The sequence below is a fragment of the Manduca sexta genome, chromosome 1 (genome assembly GCF_014839805.1).
Source record: "Manduca sexta isolate Smith_Timp_Sample1 chromosome 1, JHU_Msex_v1.0, whole genome shotgun sequence".
Taxonomy (NCBI): Eukaryota; Metazoa; Arthropoda; class Insecta; order Lepidoptera; family Sphingidae; genus Manduca; species Manduca sexta.
Window position 1 is genome coordinate 451149 of NC_051115.1, and position 23041 is coordinate 474189.

Below are 23041 nucleotides of genomic sequence, written 5' to 3' on the forward strand. Positions count from 1 at the left end.
AGGTAATTAATAATAATATATTTTTATTAAGTATATTTACATAACAAAAAAAATATGTAGGTATATGTTTTTTTAATTTAGATGTTACTGACTCATTATCATCATTTCAACCGGGAATTGTCCACTGCTAGACATAGGCCTCCCCTATTAAGCGCCACAGGGACCGGTTCTGGGCCGCCCTCATCCATCGGACTCCGGCGACCCTCACCAGGTCGTCGGTCCATGTCGTGGGGGGCCTGCCTACGCTGCGTCTCCCGGTTCGTGGTCGTGTTACTGATTAAGTTATGCCAAATAAAAATTATTATTAATTAAAGCAATAAGATTGACCGCTATATAAAATGAAATTGAGGTAAATATAGCACATAATTCCTAAAGCTATACATGTATTATGATCGACTGGGTCGGGGCGTTGCGATCCGCACGATGCTGTGCGTGCAGTGACTTAATCCTTCCCGCTGTGACCCTTTTGTAATGGACGCACTTTTATACAAAATTTACTTTATTTTCAATTTATTTTTAATTGAATGACAATACGAGCTTCCCCTTCCCCTAGTGGTAAGCGACACGACCGCCCATAAACAGAAGAAACACCAACACCTTGAATTACAAAGTATTGTTTGGTATTACACTGCGCTCGTCATCCTGAGACATGAGATGTTAAGTCTTATTATGTCCAGTAGTTACACTGGCTGCAATGTCTTTCAAACCGGAACACAACCGTGGCTACACACTGCTGCTTGACAGAAATAGACGTTGCGATGGTACCTACCCAGGAAGACTCACATATGCACCAGTAAACCACCAGTACCTATCGGAGAAGGACTTTTATATTGCATCGCGAGCTACCAAACCTGGCTGATGGACGCAATCCATAATACTAACTAAATATCAGTTTTAAATAATAACACAACCAAACTTTTTGGCGTTAATAAAAAACAAACACCGATGGCAAATGGCGATTTACAATTTGTCAAAAATATTTCTGGACAGGTCATAAAAATTTCAGTGAACCCGTTTAATGGATAAACAAAACAAAAGATACGAGCAAAGGAAAGCAGGAAGAGTTATAAAAGACAACGGCGATACTAAAAAACTAATTGGAAAAGTAAACTGCGATAAGTCCTTCCCGCCGGACCGCGGCGATTCCAACCAAAGAACGATACAAAAAAACGATAAAAAGAAAGAGGACAAACACGATACTGTTGGTGCTCCTTGTTCGAGAAAACCTGAGAAACGAGAAGCGAAGATTTTGGACGCTAAAGATAAGAAGGTTATCAGAGAAAAATATACTTTAAGGTTAAGAAGTTTGAACCATGTGAATTCAGAATTGTCTAAAAATGAAATTAACGCCAGTAAACAGGTTGATTACAAGAATGGTAAGTAATTTCTTACCAATATTACTGCGGTCGAGGGATAATTATCTCTCGTCAGTCGACATTCTATTGAGCCCCACGCCATTTACCATCAGGTAGACAGTGGAATCGTGCCTGTATGAAAAATGATAAAAAATCGATCAATTTTTTATGCTATCAAAGGAGGCCAGTCTTGAGCAGTGGACAACTATAGCTGATGATTTTATTGTTACAGTTGAAAAGATAAAAAAGCCGCTAAACACCGAAACAGAAACGCCAAAAGTGAAAGAGAGTTATTCGAACAACTCGAAAAATTCCGGCAAATCCGAAAAACCGGAATATGATACAAGACGTAAACCGGTTATCAAAACAATAATGTCGAAGAACGACACTATGAGGATCTTCAAGGCGGTCACTTTTGTCGACCAGAAAAAAAAACCAATGACGCCTCTAAAAATAAACATACCAAACGATATTAGCAAGAAACCGAAGCCTATCGAGACGTTTAAGCCTAAAGTAAAAGCCACTGTTAGCCGGGTTAGTGTTAAAGAAAAGCCGGTAATGAAAAAGACAGGTAAATGTCGTAGAATGAGAAGGCATGTGACGTCACCCGATATGTCGGTTACACGTCGGGTCCGATCGCCTCCGACAGAAGTTGCGAAGTGGGCGCCAACTTCTATCAACCATCACACAAAGCCGTATTACGAAGCCTGGGTCGATACCACTTTGACGGCTTTTTCGAAGAATAACAAGGATCAACAGTTTTTGGATAAGCAGGCGATTATTAGGTCTTTTAAAAGGGCGTTTGAGGATAGGCCTTTGAGTCCCGAGTTGATGTATGAGAAGTTGTCCGATGAAAAATTTACTGGTCGTATTAAAGTGAGGCTGAGATGATTTTATCGATTTGTTTCTTTTATATTTTATGCCGGCCAGTTGGAACCGGCGTGATGGTAAGCGATATGACCCTCCATAAACAGTAGAAACACCAACACCTTGAATTACAAAGTATTGTTTGGTATTCTACTGCACTCGCCATCTTGAGACATGAGATGTTAAGTTTTATGAAGTCCTACAAATAATACAAATTTACTCGATCAGCTGTAAGTCAAGCCGCAATCTTGCCTCTTCAGTTTAAACTAGGAACCGGCGATGTTTTTGACAGATATTTAAGCAATTCTTAATCACCTCAACGCTAAAACAAATTTATAAGTAAGACTGATAATGTCCAGTAGTTACACTGGCTACAATGTTCTTCAAACCGAAAGTCAACAGTGAATATACAGTGCTCGCAGAAATAGACTTTGCGGTGGTACCTACGAAGGCGGACTCACATATGAAGGCCTATATAATCCTGACAACCAGAAATTAAACAACCATTGAATTCAATTTTTTATTACAACTTTTTTACTACACCTTCGCTTAATAAACTAGAGTAGTGTCTTTTACAAACTTACCCACACTTATATTGACTAATCGCAGTTTATAAACGATCCCTATCTACTATTAATCCATTGTGAAAATAAGCCAATCAGAACAAAGCTTTTGTTAAACGCTCTTTTTACAGTATTAACATTATATTAGCAAGTAATTACAGAATACAATTTTAGACATTTTTTGACTACTTGCAATCAGAGAGAATAATAGAATAGGGGGAGTGAAAAATCTCCAAAAATTGCGTTGTGTAACACTTGAACGTCCCCTTATTGAAAAAAAAACTTGGAAGATATGAAATATTAACAAAAATAAAGCACTTCACAAATTTTGTGATGTAAACAAGCTCGCTTCCTTGTATATCACAAAAATAAAGGTAAACTTAAAACTAGATTACAAAAAAAAATTACCACCATAAGGTAACGGTTAAGATAATAAAAATGCATTTTCGAAATATAAATGCGATTTCTATTAACTAAAAAACAACACACTGTGTGTCATAAATAAAGGGAAAACAATTGAAATTTATTACAGGGTCATTTTGACATTGCGTTACTAAATGAAACCACATACTTATCTTATTGAAGATAACACTTTATATTAAGTTATCCGTAGATGTAATAAAGAAAATAAAAAAGTGTAAGTTTTACAGAAAATAAATATTAATAAAAAGTGATTTTAATTTTACGCGCCCTAATGCCACTACTACTACTACTACTACTAAGAGAATTCGTCGCAACAACATAATCATAAAATAATTAAAACAAGAATTTTTGGTAATATTTATTATTAAAGGATGTTTTTAGCAAATCGTTTCAATTATGAATGTAATGTCAAAATGACCCTGTGTAATAAAAAAAAATAGAAAAACAGAAGTGATATTACTGTTTTTATACTTTCTTGTACTTGAGAGGTGAAAACCTGGTGACAAAAAACATAAGCCTTTTCTACATCGGGTGGCATTCTCCACATCATTGATTCCCAAAGAGACCCAGGAGGACCCCAGGGGTCTCGGGAAACTGAGGCTTCACAATTCGTAAGCGCCCACGAAATTTTTTCTGATTTGATAGAAAGAACTAAAATGTCGGCTTGACTTCACCTATCAATATAGGCAGATAATATTGATAGGGGTCCTAGGCAGGTTGGTAAGGCACGGTGGCCCCAAATATAACTGTCCAATCGCACCCCGTGAAAGCTGGGTGTTAGTGGTAATGTATTCCGCGAAACAAAAAAAAGGTCCATCGGAACCAGCAAAACTTTGAAAGTGGTCTATGAGAAAAAAAAGTTAGGAAACCTCTGATTTAGAGTATTTCTAATACTAATGTATATAACGAAATAGTTTTTACAAAATATCAAAAAATACTGTCGTATCAGTTTTTTTGTTTATTTTATACTTTCGTTTTATATATTATTTGATAAAACGAAAGTATTAAGAATAAAAAAAAAACAGATGACATAAAAAACAGATTCTAGGAAAGACGATACCTAAAAAAATGTATGGATACATCGCATTGTAATGTGCAATTGGAAACTGAATTAAAATCACATGTTTCTTATATTGACATGGCAAAGTGACCCACCTGATGGTAAGTGGAGTGCGGTCCAATAGAATGTCGACTGACGAGAGATGATTACCCCTCAGTCGACACAATTATGCCTGTTGGACTATACACAGGCTGATCAACGCGACACACGTGAGCCACTATGGCGGGTTTGAACACCTTGTGCACGGTCGCTATCAGGGCGGATATAAAATATATCCTACCACCCGCAAGACTTGTTTAAGACATTTTATTTCGAAAGATTTGAGTAGTCAATCCAAACCAGAAACCTACATCATTTTTATCTGATACTGACTCAGGGAGACTTCAATAATGTTATTTTTTAGATTAACTCTTTAAGTTGATCAAAATGTTTTGTCATTTAAAGTGTGTTATTGTTCCGAACCCACCATTTTAAGTAATCTGGTAAAACATGTTTTTATTAAAAAATCATATTAAACCGCAATGTAAGTTACGATCTGCATGTGAAATATTTTTTGTCGATATTTTGTTAATCGACCCTGTAAAATTACTGGAATAAAGTTACGGAAAAACAGGTAAATTTCAAATGCATGAAATGAGCATGCATCTCTTTCTGTCACATTATCCAAGCCATAAGGTAATATAGTATCAACATATATATTAAGTAGCCATCTGAGAATGTCTTCTATGGCTTTAGTAATTGTTCTCTGTAACGGGTAGCTGTCAAATAAGAGAAATAGCAAACTGTGACGTCACCGAGTGTGACTGGCCATAACAGTACGTGCGTGAGAAATATATAGCACGATATAATGTATTCACACATATTAATATTTAATTACAACCTGTATTTGACCTTCATTCTGCAATACACGATTGCTATTCTACTCTATATGAATAGCCAATTAAAGCCAGAACTTCCAAAAACACCTTAGGGGCGTGGAATTATGTAAAAAGTTCCGAAATGCCACAAGACGCTAAACACAGGCTCTAAAGATTTCTATACAAACCAATTATAAATGCATCCAGCGACCTCTATCGCTAGAAACGGGAAATGTATGAATATAATTTAAATTTGAAAGTAACCATTTAGGTTTTAAAGAAGGAAAGTTAATTTGAATCCTTTGCCGTGGTAAGTTAAAGCTACGTAGCTTTATAAACATCACGGACATAAGAATTTATAATAAATCTTGATGGATAAAATTTTGACCTCACCGAACCTTCGAACGTATCTGACATTCTTAGCAAAGGCCAAGTCAAAAGTACTCTGAACCAGGCAACGTGAAAAAAATTATAAAAATGTAGCAAGCGAAAGAAGTGTTATAATCAACCTTGGCAATCCATAGTCTGCCTACCCACCCTTAGGGAAAATAGACGTAATACTATATATGTACCTAATGTCGAATGATATGATTCCGGAAAATCACAATCGATACTATCAGATTGGACTAAACATGAAAATGGAACTTGAAATCTTAATCGATTTAATTCAGGTATCGATAAAGAATGATCCGATACCCGGAAAGTACACTCGATACTGACCGATTAGGTTTTAGAATAAAAAAAAACTAACTCGAATCCTTTGCCGTTGCACGTTAGGATGTAGCTTTATAAACATCACGGACAAATATTTTGATAAGAATTTATAATAAATCTTGATGGATAACTTCGGTGAGGTCAAAAAATGTTGACCTCACCGAACCTTCGAACGTATCTGACATTCTTAGCAAAGGCCAAGTCAAAAGTACTCTGAACCAGGCAACGTGAAAAAATTTATAAAAATGTAGGAAGCGTAAGAAGTGTCATAATCGACCGTGGCAATCCATAGTCTGCCTACCCTCAGGGAATATAGGCGTGATACTATATATATACCTAATATAGAATGATTAGGAGTCCGTAAAAGCCCAATCGATACTATCCGATTGGACTAAACAAGCAAATTGAACTTGAAATCTTAAAAGATTTAATTCAGGTATCGATAATGATCCGATACGTGGAAAGTACAATCGATACTGACGGATAGTCAGGGAAGGAAATGAAACTTTACTTAATCAGTGTCATTTGGACATTGGATATCACGATCGGAATCCGAATGATTATAATGGAAACCAGCCGTTTCAACCAAGTAACAAAACGGAACTAGATTGTTCATCGATTTAATTCGGGAATCAATATGAAATGATTTAATTCCGGAATAGTACAATCGAATTGGTGGAACGAAATAAGCATATGGAACTTGTAATCGATATCACGATCCGAATGATTACAATCGATACTAAAAATGTATAAATGGAATAATATCTTGAAAATGGGGAAATTGAATGCTATTCTGAAAATAACCTAAAAGAAACATTTTTCTTTAATTTTAAACTGTCATAGACAATTCAAAAGCTCTTGTAAAAACCTATTTCAATAAGAAAGCTTTTAGACATATCCAAACAATTTTAGGTACCATATCGAAATTCGATGCGGATGTCTTAAAACTAGGTAATAAGTGAGTTTGAAGTCGAAATATTTTATTCGATATTATCTAAAAATATCGGTAATAGCTTACTATCAATTATAATCAAACCATCTCGATATAAACCGGATCGATTGTGACAAAAACAACACATATATAGCGTTGCGCTGAAATTTTATTCTCCTTGGACGATTTTAATCATCGTCGATTATTAATTTTGTCAAAACCCGCCACAATGGCTCACTTAAGTCGAGCTTCAGGATCAGTCTGTGTATATCCGGTTCTACCAGGCCGGCATAATTGTGTCGACTGCCGAGGGGTAATCATCTCTCGTCAGTCGACATTCTTTAAGACCCCAATACACTTACCATCAGGCGCAGTGGGGACACTACGCCGGGCCATAATAAAAAAAAAAAAAAAAAAATTATCGAATAAAAAACCGCTTTTGGACATCTCCTTTAATTGCCACTTTTCCTTAAGGACGAGAGGCCCCTGACATATACCGGACCCCTAAGCGATTGCCTAATTTCCCTTAAGGCTACTTCCATCTTCCCAACGTAGCCTAGGCTCTACTAGTTGAATCAAATCATATTAATTCACATTAAGTCGGCTATATATTATAAAACTGCGTTTACTGAAGCTATCACAAATGATCTTACCGGGACGCGGTTCCGACGTCAAATACAGACGGTCTACTTCTAAAAACGAATGTCTAAACGTCGGTCCGAAACGAAGCAACGACGAACTTCGGATTTAACTCTACTACCAAATTACTTCGGATCTGTCACCATTCTGTAGCTTACCATAGTTGTAAGATCAACTCCACGTATTTTTTTTTTTTGAAAAAGCATCAGCATAGCTCTCTCCATAGTCCAGAGAGCTATGTTGGGTATTTCTCTTCGGGATATGGTACACAATACCGAGATCCGCAAGAGAACCAGTCTTCGAGACGTAGCCGAAGTCATCGCTCGAAGGAAGTGGAAATGGGCAGGCCAGGTAAGCCGCACATTAGATGGCTATGGGGGAGGAAGGTGCTAGAATGGTGGCCAAGAACTGGGCTCAAGAACGTGGGGACGCAGCCGCGAAGATGGACCGACGACATCATTCGGACGGCCGGGAAAGACTGGATGCGGAAAGCCCAAGACCGCGCTAGTTAGCGAAATATGGAAGAGGCCTTTACTCAGCATTGGGTAGATGAAGGCTGAAGAAGAAGTAGATCTTTATCCTCGCAGACGGTTTTAAAAAAGGATGGGGAAACCCTATAAATTACTCCATGTCTGAAATATTGCGATGAACAGATCGGATCCGTAACACTTCGTAGTAACAAAACGTGCGATCCGTCATCCGAAACTACGGATTTCGTTTTTCGAAGTAGACCCTCTATAACATCCGCACCTATATGTCGAGCATCTTTATTATTACATTCGTGTTCTCGATATTCTATACCACTGATACCGTGGTCCAGGACCCTCAGGGTACCACGGGAGAATTAACGAGAGTCAACAGACCGAAAAGTAGAAGTCCACAATTCGTAAGGGGTCCACGAAAATTCATCTGGTTTGATGGTAAAGTACTAAAATGTTGGCTGACTTCACCTATGAAGGCAGATAATATTGAATGGGGTCGTAAGGTGACTTCAACATAAACCCCACAATGTCTGAGCGATAGTTGTAATGCATTTTCTCTGTAAAAATTAAAAGTGCACCGCAACCAACAAAAGTTGGAAAGGGTCTATGAGAAAAAAAAAAATGAGAACCTCTCTTCTATTCAGTTCGAATAACTTATTGTAATGTTATTTTCAAAATAGGGAACCTCTCCATACAGTTCGAGTAACTTTAATGTGCTATTTTCAAATTGAGTATGTGGGTTCATTTAGTAACGCAATGTCAAAATGATATATTTAGTATCTATACAATATGTGAGACACGTAATCTACTGAAAAACTTTAGTTTAAACTATTGATGCAGGTTTTCTTATCTACTGAAGAACCTCTAAGATTATTTATATAGGTTTTCTTTTTATATCATTCTACTATCAGATTGCAATGTACAGTAGTAGAAAATATTATAGATGGTTTATAAATCAAGCCGTGAAATCTTATCGATACAGTTATCGATGCTTAAAGTCCATCGATTTGTCGATCGATCACTTAAACACTAAGTTTGACCATATGTCTAATTTAACGATGTTTTAATACAAAACTTATAACCTAATTGTAATGTTTGTAACATAACTTTCACTGATACCGATTGAACGATAATTATTATAAATATCGATGTTAAAAGTCGATATAACGTGGAGACTATCGGTTTGTTTATAAAAAGCATATCAGTATTGTGTCAAGATGTCATTTGAAATTTAAATCTATAGGTAACATGAAAGAAATAAACGTTCATTACACACAAGAAAAAACATATCGATATTCTCCATATACAACTACAATACTTATACATTTCTATCGATCTTGAACATCGATATTTCTAATATAACGTACAGCCGATTACTATAAACGACCCCAATCACTATCTGCGAACCGATGCGAATATATAAAAAAAAAAAAATATTGAAATTGTCAATTCGCAGTCAGCAATAGTATTTTTTTATCGATTTCGAACACCGAATATTTTATCGATATAGCCCATTATCGCTTTCAATCACCGATACTAGTACGGCTAAACCAATGTTAAAAATACAAATGAATCCAATTCAATCGACATTAAATATCGATATAAGCATGACTTAATCAAAAATCGCTATGAGTACTTATTCGATATTAAATATCGATATTACGACAACCGATCTCAAACATCATCAATACCGTGGTAATCGAGAGGGCGTCAGAAAGCGGTTCTTTATTACTTGTTTAACTATACTATCTTATCGTTCCTACTGCTGTTTATCAAACAAGAAAATGCATCCCTAATTTACATAGAAGTATTTATTCTACCTAGATAGGAAGATCGTTTACCGTACATTCCAAATCTATATAAATAAAAATTAACCGTAATGTTTGTACGCGCATAACTTCCAAACGACTGCACCGAATTCGATAAATCTTTCTTTAATGTGTTCGTTAGTGTTAAGGAAAGGTTTGTAATATATAAAAAAATAGCAAATATTTAAAAATATCAAAAAGTTGTCCTCATTGTCCTCTCAATTATAACGGCTAAGAAGTTCATCGATTTTTTTATCGATAGGGATTTTTTAGCGATATCGATTTTTTATCGATATGCTTCTCGAATCTACTCCCATCCCATCATGGCCTGGATCAATTCCTTAGCCTCCACGGAGTACATTCCGTCGTCGAGTTTGGTGCACTTGGTGACGCGCAGCTGTCCGCGGCCTTGCTCGTCGACTCTCATGTGCTGCCGCGCTTTGGCCAGCATGTCTGGCGTGGGACGTGACGGGAAATCTGGAACAAATTATTTATATAAGGGGTAGACAGAGGCTTTAAGACAATGTGGGCTCATTCTGCGTAGATCGGACCAACAGCAAAAAAAAATTTAAATTGTTAATTGTAAAATGTAGGTAGATATTGTAACTTCAACTTTACGGATGACCAACACTTTAGTCCCTACTTTGACCACGAAGGCTGCGTTTTTGAGACATCGGAAAGTATAGAAACCGTGATAAAATCCGAAAACAAGTTTTATTTAGATTTTCACTGGTAGGTGTCTCATATGTGAGAGTTCGCCTGGGTAGGTACCACCGCAATGTCTATTTCTGCCGCCAAGCAGCAGTGTGTAGTCATTGTCGTGTTCCGGTTTGAAGGCCATTGTAGCCAGTGTAACTACTAACTACTGGACATAATAATTAACATCTCATGTCTCAGTATGGCGAGCGCAGTGGAATACCAAACAATACTTTATAATTCAAGGTGTTGGTGTTTCTGCTGTTTATGGATCGTATCGCTTACCATCAGGCGAACGGCAAGCTCGCCTCGTCATTCAAAGCAAAAAAAAATTTCACTAGTTATTTAGTTCATTCATACCTTTGATAAAAAAAAAGCGGCGATAGCCTAGTTGGGTGTGGAACGTACTGCCGAGACGTATATCCGCAGGTTCAAATCCCAAGGGAATACACCTCTGACTTTTCTAAAATTATGTGTGTATTCTTTGTGAATTTATCGTTCGCTTTAACGGCGAAGGAAAACATCGTGAGGAAACCTGCATACCTGAGAAGTTCTGTACAGGAATTTCGAGGGTGTGTGAAGTCTACCAATCCGCACTACAGCGTGGTTGACTAAGGCCTATTCCCTCTCAGTAGTAGAGGAGGCCCGTGCCCAACAGCGAGACAGTATACAATACAGTGCTGATATTAATGATTTCTTATGTTTACGCGAATGTTAGACACTGAAATTAAACTAATTTTCGGATTCTATCGCGGTGTTAGTATTTTATTTTCTCCCGACGTCCCCCCCGTGACCATGAAGGCTGCAAAGTCTTCGAAACGTCGGGAGAAAATAAAATACTAACACCGCGATAGAATCCGAAAATTAGATTAATTTCAGTGCTGATATTATTATTATTTGATACCTTTAATCTCCAGATGGCACGCGAGGGCCGGCAGTCCCTTCACGAACTCCGGCAGCATCTTCCTGAGCAGCTCGACGGGTACCACGCCCAGGTACCCCGTGTCGACATACAGGATGCGTGCCTTGCCGCCCCCGGGACCGTCCAACTGCTCCAGGAACACGGCGCGGTACCATTTCGAGTCTGTTGATTTTAATGTTACTGTAGCGTTTTTTGCTGGTGGTAGGATATGTCTTATATCCACCCGGATAACGACCGACTTTATTTATTTATTTATTTGAATTAATGGTGATGAAAAACATCGTGAGGAATGCATACCTGAGAAATTCTCTATAGGAATTTTCGAAGGTGTGTGAAGTCTACCAACCCGCACTAGGCCAGCGTGGTGGACTAAGGCCTATTCCCTCTCAGTAGTAGACGAGACCCGTGCCCAACAGTGGGACAGTATATAATATAGGGCTGATATTATTATTATTATTTGAACAGCCAACAAAACATACACCTTACATAGTTTTTTTAACAATTCAGTAAGTAATTGCTGCAGTGCTTTTAAAATTTCCGGATCGATTGTGACAAACAATCAAATATGTATAGCTTTGCGCTCAAATTTTTAATTTTGTTTGTCGATTATTAACTTTGTAAGTAATTTCACTTGACATGCCGAGGCCACACTATTGTCAAATCACATATTACCGCGACGAAGCGCATACGAAGGTGGTAGGATATATTTTATATCCGCCGGGATAGCGACCATACACAAGGTGTTAAAACCCGCCATAGTGGCCCTTGTGTGTCGCGTTCAGGGGTCAGTCTGTGTATACCCAGTTCCAACAGGCATAATTGTGTCGACTGCCGAGGGGTAATCATCTCTCGTCAGTCGATGTTCTATTGGACCTCACTCCGCTTTCCATCAGGCGCAGTAAGGCCATTTTGTCGGATAAAAAAAATAATATGAAACAATTTTCTTGCGCGCTTGTGTTACTCGAAGCGACTATAGTTGCCTGGTGTAAACATGTATTAAAAAATGTATGTCATCCAAAACCTAACAAAGGAAAAGAATTTTCAAAATCATGCAACAATAAATAAGTTATATAGCTTTAGTTTGGTAGAATGTGTAGCTGTCGAAAAAAATAGCAAACTGTGACCTCACCGGCCATAACGCTGCGTAAGTGAGAAAGAGAGCGCGATAACGAGTCTAACATTGATTTTTAACCAACTTCAAAAAAAGGACATACACAATTCGATTGAGATTTATTAACCCATTTACCATCGGAATGTTAGCCGGCTAACATGACAGCTACACAACATTACGCGTGTCACGGGAATATAACCTTATTATTTATCCAGATGGTAAATGGGTTCATAATGTGTTTGTCTTCTGTAGCTGTCGTCTAATATATTATGATCGAAGCCGTTTGTTTGGGGCTCTTAAGATAGCAGCCCTCGCTGCCCCATCTCAAAAATCGATCCTGTGTAAATATAAATGCGGTGTAGCGCACGTCCCTATTCCTCGCACGCCACCCCTGCCCCCGCGGCGGCGCCCGGGACGACTCGCGCAGCGTGCCCGCGCCTGTGTAGTGCGGCCCCAGTCACCATCGAAGCGAGGCGCGTTCCGCCGTCTTGTACGGCGCGAGTTTTGTATTAGATATAAGTATTTGTACCAAATTAACGTCCTTTGTACTGTACCGCCATAAAAGTGTAATGTTACACAGTTCTTTTATTTATAGTACCTACCGCTATAGTACATATATTATGTACTTACTCGGTGGACATTTCGCTATGCAAAGCTCCTCGACTTTCGGCAAGTACGGTTGGCGACCAAGTTCGCTGTTGCAGTATTCAGCCATCTAAAACATAAAATAATTGTTATATGGTAGGATTTTTAGCAGTCAAACTATTGCGTAGTATTGAATTATATTGGTTTTTTTATTGCTTTGAATGACGAGACGAGCTTGCCGTTCGCCTGTTGGTAAGCGATACGATCCATAAACAGTAGAAACATAAATTTTAAATAGGCGCCGAATCCAAAATTGATGTTCGCGTCTATAGAATATACGTCAATGCTCATATACAGGGTCATTTTAACATTGCGTTACTAAATGAAACCACATACTCGTCTTCACCTTTGCTGACATTGTGTCGAAAATCAGCCATTAATATTTTTACCAAATATCCTGGTTTTAGTATTGAATTTTTTTGATCATTTTGTAGTTTATTGCGAATATTTCGTGTGCGTGGGTGTATTTCTGACTCAAAGTATGATGCCGCTGCGACGGATTCTCTTAGCGTAGTAGTAGTGGCATTAGAGCGCGTAAAAATAAAATCAATTTTGAAAAATATTTAATTTTGTTCGAAACTTACACTATTTTATTAAACATCTACGGCTCAAGTAACCTATTGTAAAGTGTTATTTCCAAGTAGATAAGTATGTGGTTTCATTTAGTAACGCAATATTAAAATGACTCTGTAATAAATTCGCTTCAACTCACCATGCTCGCGAGGTGCGTGAACACGTACTGCGCGTGCGCAAGTCCCTCCTGACACGCCGACACGCTGCCGTCCGCCAGCAGGCTCACGTCCAACACCTGCAGCATGCCGCCAGTAGAGGGTAGTTGGAGGCATTCCATGTCGCTGTACATGAGGCATTGTGTCTCTGTGGAAAGAAATATCTTTTAACAGCCTCTCTCTTTATGATAATAGGGTATTTGACTGTATTTAATATCAGCCCTGTTTTATATACTTGCCCACTGCTGAGCACGGGCCTCCTCTACTACTGAGAGGGATTAGGCCTTAGTCCACCACGCTGGACTAGTGCAGGTTGGTTGGTAGATTTGGCTATGTTTGATTTTCTGCATTTTTTTATATGTAACAGCAATTAGTACAAAAAATAAGTCCTTTTGTGAAAATGGCATTAAAATTCGATAAGGAATGAGGCAGTAATTCAAGTTTCAAATACGGCTATGTGCAGGAGTGGGCGTGGAGTGAGGATATCGCTTCATGTATTTCTTTCGCACGCATCGTAATTCATGTAAAAATTCCGATTTACTTGAACAACAAATAATTTTACTTATTTGACTAATATTTTTTATTCAAAACCAGGTTTACACTTAGACTCGAGTTCTTATATCATGAGCGCCACTCCGTACACAACCACAAGCTGTCAATATTGACCATACTAAAAACAGTTTGAATGGATCGCAGTTCAGTTCAGTTGAACACAGTGAATGTTCGGAACGCCAAATCTAGTACGTAGTACATATATATCGATGGATTTAATAGTTCCTGAGATTAAAGGGTTCAAACCATTGACGTATATTCTGTAGACACCGTCCATATAAACTATTTGTTCAAAATCTGAACTAAAATGACAACCACGAGTTGTCAATATTGACCATACTGAAGTCAGTTTGAACGGATCGCAGTTCAATTCAGTTGAGCACAGTGAATTATCGGAATGCCAAATTTAGTACGTAGTACATATATCGATGGTTCAAACAAACAAACGTACCGACAACATCCCCTCCGCGTTCTTCTATTTTCTTCCAGTCAGGCGTGGATAATTCGACAAGCTTCTTTTGCATGTTCTCATTTGTTTTGATCACTGTCAAAATGGCCGCGCTGCCGCTGGGCGCTGTCTTGGCGCCATCCGGTAAAGTCTAATGGGCAATAAACAATCCACTTTATTCATAGCCGTAATTCATCTAAGCTCTATCTTTGCTGCGATAACAAATCTGTTTCTCAATGCTGGCAGCATGGCAGCCTTCGCCGTGCGTAGGCATAGGGCCGTTGTGATTGGCTAATATTGAGATACAACTTGAATCTAGTTGGCTGTCAGATAAACGAAGCGGAGAAATAGACTTGTTATCACAGCAATGCTCCGTCTTTAGATAAATAACGTCCATGAATAAGGGGGAATGTCTATAACTTAACATTACATATAAACAAAAAGTTCTCACAAATTATCAAGTATTACAAAAGCATAAAATTACCATATTTGGTACCCGGTATCATCATGGTAACACATTACCAAAACGTTAACGTGTTACTGTGTAGTACCCTTTATTCTACAGATAGCCTATACTATCATGGCATTTATGTATTACCATTTTGGTACCGCATAACCAACAGATAATCCCGCGATAACTTTTTTTTACTGCTTTGAATGACGAGACGAGCTTGTCGTTCGCCTGATGGTAAGCGATACGATAAACAGTAGAAACACCAACACCTTGAAATACAAAGTATTGTTTGGTATTCCACTGCGCTCGCCTGAGACATGAGATGTTAAGTCTCATTATGTCCAGTAGTTACACTGGCTACAATGCCCTTCAAATCGGAACACAACAGTGACTACGCACTGCTTGGCAGAAATAGACATTGTGGTGGTACCCACCCAGGCGGACTGTTCTTATTAATAAAGCACTTGACGAGACTTTAAATAAGTTTTATTTACTTAATATAATCAAAGAGATATTGAACGTTACATCAGTCAGAGACAAGAGAGATAGAGAGGGGACTTAAAAAAGTAGTGATGTACGCTGACCAGTGAGCTGTCTATTGCGTTTACTGCAACACAGACTCTCACATATGAAAGACCTTCCAGTAAATTCCCATTACGGCCCCTAACCTCCATTCCCATTACGGTAGTCCCTTACCAGCATCATCTCCTGCTCCTTGAGTTGTTCGAGGTATTCCAGCGCGGCGGCCGTGAGCTCGGCGCCGACGTCCAGCGTCACCACGGACACCACGGTGGGCACCTGGCCCACGTCGTACTCTTGCGGGCAAGGGTACAGCATCTCCAACTTGGACACTTCTATGTTGCCTGTTGATGATAAGTTATATTTATTTATTTATATATTATAACACCATAACAGTTGAAACTAATGCGATGTTATAAAGATTTAATTTTAACAATTTATTTCAATACATTTATGAGCCATTTCAATGAATTCTGACAGGTTACATATAAATATATCCAAGTTCTGAGATTATAGTATTAAGCAATCGTATGGCCCGATCGTAAGTTATATCTATATATTATATATAAAAATGAATCCCTATTTCCCTTGGTCACACCATCACGCGTGAACGGCTGGACCGATTTCACGATTTTTTTTGTTGTGTTTGTTATTGTTAGGTTATTGTTAAATTGCGCGGAAAATTAGAAAATTAAAAAAACTTAACAAAAACATTAATTTTGAAATAACTGTCAGCAATCGACAGAATGCGCGCTGCGAATTCATAGTTAAGACGGGACAACGTCTATCGGGTCAGCTAGTAGTTAATAAATAATTTTATCCTTTGTTTTACAAAGTTCAAATTTTATGTTTTAAATTTGTATTAATGTGAATTTAGGTGTTTGGTGTTGTTACTTTAAACTTACATTGAATTTGTGATAGATAAATAAATTATATAAAGATATTTAAAGCAGTGATAGCATAGTTGGGTGTGGAATGGACTGCCGAGACGAATGTCCGCAGGTTCAAAACCCAATGGTACATACATCTGATTTTTCTTTGTGAATTATCACTTGCTTTAACGGTGAAGGAAAACATCGTGAGGAAACCTGCACATCTGAGAAGTTCTCCATAGGAATTATGAGGGTGTGTGGAGTCTGCCCGCACTACAGCGTGGTGGACTATGGGCTAATGCATCTCAGTAGTAGAGGAAGCCCGTGCAGCAGTGGGACAGTATATACTACAGGGCTGATATTATTATAATACATTACTCCTGAAAACTACTTTTTGTCCCGGACAAAATAAAGTGGGACTTTAATCCCGGAAAAACTTCTTCACACAGATGAAGAACCGCCTGCAATGCCCTTGATATATCTATCACTCACCATACTCAATGTACTCCAGCTGGTATTTGTTCTGCTTGATGTTGGTGCGTCTGCACAGCGCGCGGTAGTGCAGTCCGTCTGAGAACTTGCCCACCACCGTCTGGCCCTGCAGCGGCGGCTCTTTCAACGGAGTCGCTGTAACATACATTCGTACATGTGAGGAACGGAACGTGCGCAGGAGTCGGAAACTGAACGTGCGCGAGAGTATATACGGAGTGGGAAAAGAAAAACCAAGATGGTGTGAGTTGTGATGGCTTCTAGATAACTATCATAGCTAGCCAGTAAGAAAGTTAATAAAAGATTTTTTTTAATGGATTTTGTAAACAGGACATAGACATCGGAAGGCTCATAGAAGTTAAAATCGCAATTCTTTCATCTACGACATTTTACTAAGCAGTTGTCGAAACATTAACTTATATTTAGATATTTTGTGGGTCATATGACACAACTGGGTCGAATTATGGATACTAGTGGAAACTTTTTACTGGTGGTAGTTCTTTCAAATGTGAGAGACCGCCTGGGTAGGTACCACCGCAATGTCTATTTCTGTCAAGCAGCAGTGTGTAGTTGTGTTCCGGTTTGTACGTTGTAACCAGTGTAACTACTGGACATAAGACTCAACATCTCATGTCTCAGTGCGAGCACAATGAAATACCAAAAACTGTAATTTAAGGTGTTGTTTCTACTGTTTATGGATCGTATCGCTTACCATCAGGCGAACGGCAAGCTCGTCTCGTCATTCAAAGCAATAAAACAAACAACCGATGTTTTAATTATTTCTATCGTCTGTATGTCTTATTTCTCATATTTACTTTAATAAAGTTTTAAATAAAGAACATCAACACCGCTACTATGAACCAGTACAGTGATTTAGGTACTTTTGAAAAGGCTTTTAATTCAGGCGGAGCCGCGTGCAATACCTTGTGTTTAAATAATTGAACATTTAATGCCCCAAGATGACGTGCCTAGTAATATATCAGACAGTGCTTCGTAATTCCAATGCTATATTAGTCTATAGTTGATCGATGCTTACTGTCAAACTATCGGCTTGCTCGTATATTTATGTAGTGTCGTCATTCAAAGCAATATAACTAACCAGCCACTCCGTACATGACGACGTCCTGCAGCACGGCGTCGAAGTGTCTCTGCGCGTCGGAGTCGGCGCGCCGCACGCACGCGCGCACGCCGCCCGCGCACGGCGCCGCGTCCACCAGCACCACCAGCGAGCCGCTATGTATGTATGTATGTGAAACATAACTGACCAGCCACCCCGTACATGACGACGTCCTGCAGCACGGCGTCGAAGTGTCTCTGCGCGTCGGAGTCGGCGCGCCGCACGCACGCGCGCACGCCGCCCGCGCACGGCGCCGCGTCCACCAGCACCACCAGCGAGCCGCTATGTATGTATGTATGTGAAACATAACTGACCAGCCACCCCGTACATGACGACGTCCTGCAGCACGGCGTCGAAGTGTCTGCGCGTCGGAGTCGGCGCGCCGCACGCACGCGCACGCCGCCCGCGCACGGCGCCGCGTCCACCAGCACCACCAGCGAGCCGCTATGTATGTATGTATGTGAAACATAACTGACCAGCCACCCCGTACATGACGACGTCCTGCAGCACGGCGTCGAAGTGTCTCTGCGCGTCGGAGTCGGCGCGCCGCACGCACGCGCGCACGCCGCCCGCGCACGGCGCCGCGTCCACCAGCACCACCAGCGAGCCGCTATGTATGTATGTATGTGAAACATAACTGACCAGCCACCCCGTACATGACGACGTCCTGCAGCACGGCGTCGAAGTGTCTCTGCGCGTCGGAGTCGGCGCGCCGCACGCACGCGCGCACGCCGCCCGCGCACGGCGCCGCGTCCACCAGCACCACCAGCGAGCCGCTATGTATGTATGTATGTGAAACATAACTGACCAGCCACCCCGTACATGACGACGTCCTGCAGCACGGCGTCGAAGTGTCTCTGCGCGTCGGAGTCGGCGCGCCGCACGCACGCGCACGCCGCCGCGCACGGCGCCGCGTCCACCAGCACCACCAGCGAGCCGCTATGTATGTATGTATGTGAAACATAACTGACCAGCCACCCCGTACATGACGACGTCCTGCAGCACGGCGTCGAAGTGTCTCTGCGCGTCGGAGTCGGCGCGCCGCACGCACGCGCGCACGCCGCCCGCAAGGCGCCGCGTCCACCAGCACCCACAGCGACCCGCTATGTATGTATGTATGTGAAACATAACTGACCAGCCACCCCGTACATGACGACGTCCTGCAGCACGGCGTCGAAGTGTCTCTGCGCGTCGAGTCGGCGCGCCGCACGCACGCGCGCACGCCGCCCGCGCACGGCGCCGCGTCCACCAGCACCACCAGCGAGCCGCTATGTATGTATGTATGTGAAACATAACTGACCAGCCACCCCGTACATGAACGACGTCCTGCAGCACGGCGTCGAAGTGTCTCTGCGCGTCGGAGTCGGCGCGCCGCACGCACGCGCGCACGCCGCCCGCGCACGGCGCCGCGTCCACCAGCACCACCAGCGAGCCGCTATGTATGTATGTATGTGAAACATAACTGACCAGCCACCCCGTACATGACGACGTCCTGCAGCACGGCGTCGAAGTGTCTCTGCGCGTCGGAGTCGGCGCGCCGCACGCACGCGCGCACGCCGCCCGCGCACGGCGCCGCGTCCACCAGCACCACCAGCGAGCCGCTATGTATGTATGTATGTGAAACATAACTGACCAGCCACCCCGTACATGACGACGTCCTGCAGCACGGCGTCGAAGTGTCTCTGCGCGTCGGAGTCGGCGCGCCGCACGCACGCGCGCACGCCGCCCGCGCACGGCGCCGCGTCCACCAGCACCACCAGCGAGCCGCTATGTATGTATGTATGTGAAACATAACTGACCAGCCACCCCGTACATGACGACGTCCTGCAGCACGGCGTCGAAGTGTCTCTGCGCGTCGGAGTCGGCGCGCCGCACGCACGCGCGCACGCCGCCCGCGCACGGCGCCGCGTCCACCAGCACCACCAGCGAGCCGCTATGTATGTATGTATGTGAAACATAACTGACCAGCCACCCCGTACATGACGACGTCCTGCAGCACGGCGTCGAAGTGTCTCTGCGCGTCGGAGTCGGCGCGCCGCACGCACGCGCGCACGCCGCCCGCGCACGGCGCCGCGTCCACCAGCACCACCAGCGAGCCGCTATGTATGTATGTATGTGAAACATAACTGACCAGCCACCCCGTACATGACGACGTCCTGCAGCACGGCGTCGAAGTGTCTCTGCGCGTCGAGGCCGGCGCGCCGCACGCGCGCACGCCGCCCGCGCACGGCGCCGCGTCCACCAGCACCACCAGCGAGCCGCTATGTATGTATGTATGTGAAACATAACTGACCAGCCACCCCGTACATGACGACGTCCTGCAGCACGGCGTCGAAGTGTCTCTGCGCGTCGGAGTCGGCGCGCCGCACGCACGCGCGCACGCCGCCCGCGCACGGCGCCGCGTCCACCAGCACCACCAGCGAGCCGCTATGTATGTATGTATGTGAAACATAACTGACCAGCCACCCCGTACATGACGACGTCCTGCAGCACGGCGTCGAAGTGTCTCTGCGCGTCGGGTCGGCGCGCCGCACGCGCGCACGCCGCCCGCGCACGGCGCCGCGTCCACCAGCACCACCAGCGAGCCGCTATGTATGTATGTATGTGAAACATAACTGACCAGCCACCCCGTACATGACGACGTCCTGCAGCACGGCGTCGAAGTGTCTCTGCGCGTCGGAGTCGGCGCGCCGCACGCACGCGCGCACGCCGCCCGCGCACGGCGCCGCGTCCACCAGCACCACCAGCGAGCCGCTATGTATGTATGTATGTGAAACATAACTGACCAGCCACCCCGTACATGACGACGTCCTGCAGCTACGGCGTCGAAGTGTCTCTGCGCGTCGGAGTCGGCGCGCCGCACGCACGCGCGCACGCCGCCCGCGCACGGCGCCGCGTCCACCAGCACCACCAGCGAGCCGCTATGTATGTATGTATGTGAAACATAACTGACCAGCCACCCCGTACATGACGACGTCCTGCAGCACGGCGTCGAAGTGTCTCTGCGCGTCGGAGTCGGCGCGCCGCACCACGCGCGCACGCCGCCCGCGCACGGCGCCGCGTCCACCAGCACCACCAGCGAGCCGCTATGTATGTATGTATGTGAAACATAACTGACCAGCCACCCCGTACATGACGACGTCCTGCAGCACGGCGTCGAAGTGTCTCTGCGCGTCGGAGTCGGCGCGCCGCACGCGCGCACGCCGCCCGCGCACGGCGCCGCGTCCACCAGCACCACCAGCGAGCCGCTATGTATGTATGTATGTGAAACATAACTGACCAGCCACCCCGTACATGACGACGTCCTGCAGCACGGCGTCGAAGTGTCTCTGCGCGTCGGAGTCGGCGCGCCGCACGCGCGCGCACGCCGCCCGCGCACGGCGCCGCGTCCACCAGCACCACCAGCGAGCCGCTATGTATGTATGTATGTGAAACATAACTGACCAGCCACCCCGTACATGACGACGTCCTGCAGCACGGCGTCGAAGTGTCTCTGCGCGTCGGAGTCGGCGCGCCGCACGCACGCGCGCACGCCGCCCGCGCACGGCGCCGCGTCCACCAGCACCACCAGCGAGCCGCTATGTATGTATGTATGTGAAACATAACTGACCAGCCACCCCGTACATGACGACGTCCTGCAGCACGGCGTCGAAGTGTCTCTGCGCGTCGGAGTCGGCGCGCCGCACGCGCGCACGCCGCCCGCGCACGGCGCCGCGTCCACCAGCACCACCAGCGAGCCGCTATGTATGTATGTATGTGAAACATAACTGACCAGCCACCCCGTACATGACGACGTCCTGCAGCACGGCGTCGAAGTGTCTCTGCGCGTCGGAGTCGGCGCGCCGCACGCACGCGCACGCCGCCCGCGCACGGCGCCGCGTCCACCAGCACCACCAGCGAGCCGCTATGTATGTATGTTGTGTGAAACATAACTGACCAGCCACCCCGTACATGACGACGTCCTGCAGCACGGCGTCGAAGTGTCTCTGCGCGTCGGAGTCGGGGCGCCGCACACCGCGCGCACGCCGCCCGCGCACGGCGCCGCGTCCACCAGCACCACCAGCGAGCCGCTATGTATGTATGTATGTGAAACATAACTGACCAGCCACCCCGTACATGACGACGTCCTGCAGCACGGCGTCGAAGTGTCTCTGCGCGTCGGAGTCGGCGCGCCGCACGCACGCGCGCACGCCGCCCGCGCACGGCGCCGCGTCCACCAGCACCACCAGCGAGCCGCTATGTATGTATGTATGTGAAACATAACTGACCAGCCACCCCGTACATGACGACGTCCTGCAGCACGGCGTCGAAGTGTCTCTGCGCGTCGGAGTCGGCGCGCCGCACTACGCGCACGCCGCCCGCGCACGGCGCCGCGTCCACCAGCACCACCAGCGAGCCGCTATGTATGTATGTATGTGAAACATAACTGACCAGCCACCCCGTACATGACGACGTCCTGCAGCACGGCGTCGAAGTGTCTCTGCGCGTCGGAGTCGGCGCGCCGCACGCACGCCGCCCGCGCACGGCGCCGCGTCCACCAGCACCACCAGCGAGCCGCTATGTATGTATGTATGTGAAACATAACTGACCAGCCACCCCGTACATGACGACGTCCTGCAGCACGGCGTCGAAGTGTCTCTGCGCGTCGGAGTCGGCGCGCCGCACGCACGCGCGCCGCCCGCGCACGGCGCCGCGTCCACCAGCACCACCAGCGAGCCGCTATGTATGTATGTATGTGAAACATAACTGACCAGCCACCCCGTACATGACGACGTCCTGCAGCACGGCG

General features: G+C 44.2%; 2 protein-coding genes across 5 annotated transcripts; one reads left to right on the plus strand and one right to left on the minus strand.

The window, feature by feature from the left end:
• The first annotated feature begins 926 nt into the window (after positions 1–926).
• LOC115453402 lies at positions 927–2251 on the plus strand. The gene is made up of 2 exons (XM_030182095.2): positions 927–1376; positions 1588–2251. The coding sequence occupies exons 1-2, from the start codon at positions 1019–1021 to the stop codon at positions 2244–2246; spliced, it is 1017 nt and encodes a 338-aa protein (XP_030037955.1). The 5' UTR covers positions 927–1018; the 3' UTR covers positions 2247–2251.
• A 477-nt stretch (positions 2252–2728) lies between these two features.
• LOC115453403 lies at positions 2729–20436 on the minus strand. Of its 4 annotated transcripts, none has more exons than XR_005113230.1 (9): positions 18235–18608; positions 17139–17273; positions 15952–16118; positions 14805–14952; positions 13786–13949; positions 13059–13143; positions 11300–11479; positions 6006–10176; positions 2729–5523 (listed from the first exon to the last, which is right to left on the minus strand). XR_005113230.1 is itself a non-coding variant. In XM_037444003.1 (8 exons), the coding sequence occupies exons 1-8, from the start codon at positions 20208–20210 to the stop codon at positions 10007–10009; spliced, it is 1374 nt and encodes a 457-aa protein (XP_037299900.1). In that variant the 5' UTR covers positions 20211–20436; the 3' UTR covers positions 2729–10006. The 4 variants fall into 4 exon arrangements, 2 of the variants coding, with proteins under 2 accessions (XP_037299900.1, XP_037299873.1); XR_005113227.1 differs by having other exon boundaries at positions 2729–5513; positions 5996–10176; XM_037444003.1 differs by lacking the exon at positions 18235–18608 and adding an exon at positions 19886–20436 and having other exon boundaries at positions 2729–10176.
• Positions 20437–23041: the final 2605 nt, after the last annotated feature.

What these genes read in the sequence shown, in the direction of transcription:
- LOC115453402 (XM_030182095.2), top strand. Translation starts at nt 1,019, where the DNA reads ATGGATAAACAAAACAAAAGATACGAGCAAAGGAAAGCAGGAAGAGTT. An exon ending in ACAGGTTGATTACAAGAATG is followed by an intron (nt 1,377 to 1,587) that starts GTAAGTAATTTC and finishes TTATTGTTACAG; the next exon opens with TTGAAAAGATAAAAAAGCCG.
- LOC115453403 (XM_037444003.1), bottom strand. Translation starts at nt 20,210, where the DNA reads ATGTTTCACATACATACATACATAGCGGCTCGCTGGTGGTGCTGGTGG. An exon ending in CGTCATGTACGGGGTGGCTG is followed by an intron (nt 17,274 to 19,885) that starts GTCAGTTATGTT and finishes TGTATGTTACAG; the next exon opens with CGACTCCGTTGAAAGAGCCG. An exon ending in GTGCCATCTGGAGATTAAAG is followed by an intron (nt 10,177 to 11,299) that starts GTATCAAATAAT and finishes AATTTGTTCCAG; the next exon opens with ATTTCCCGTCACGTCCCACG.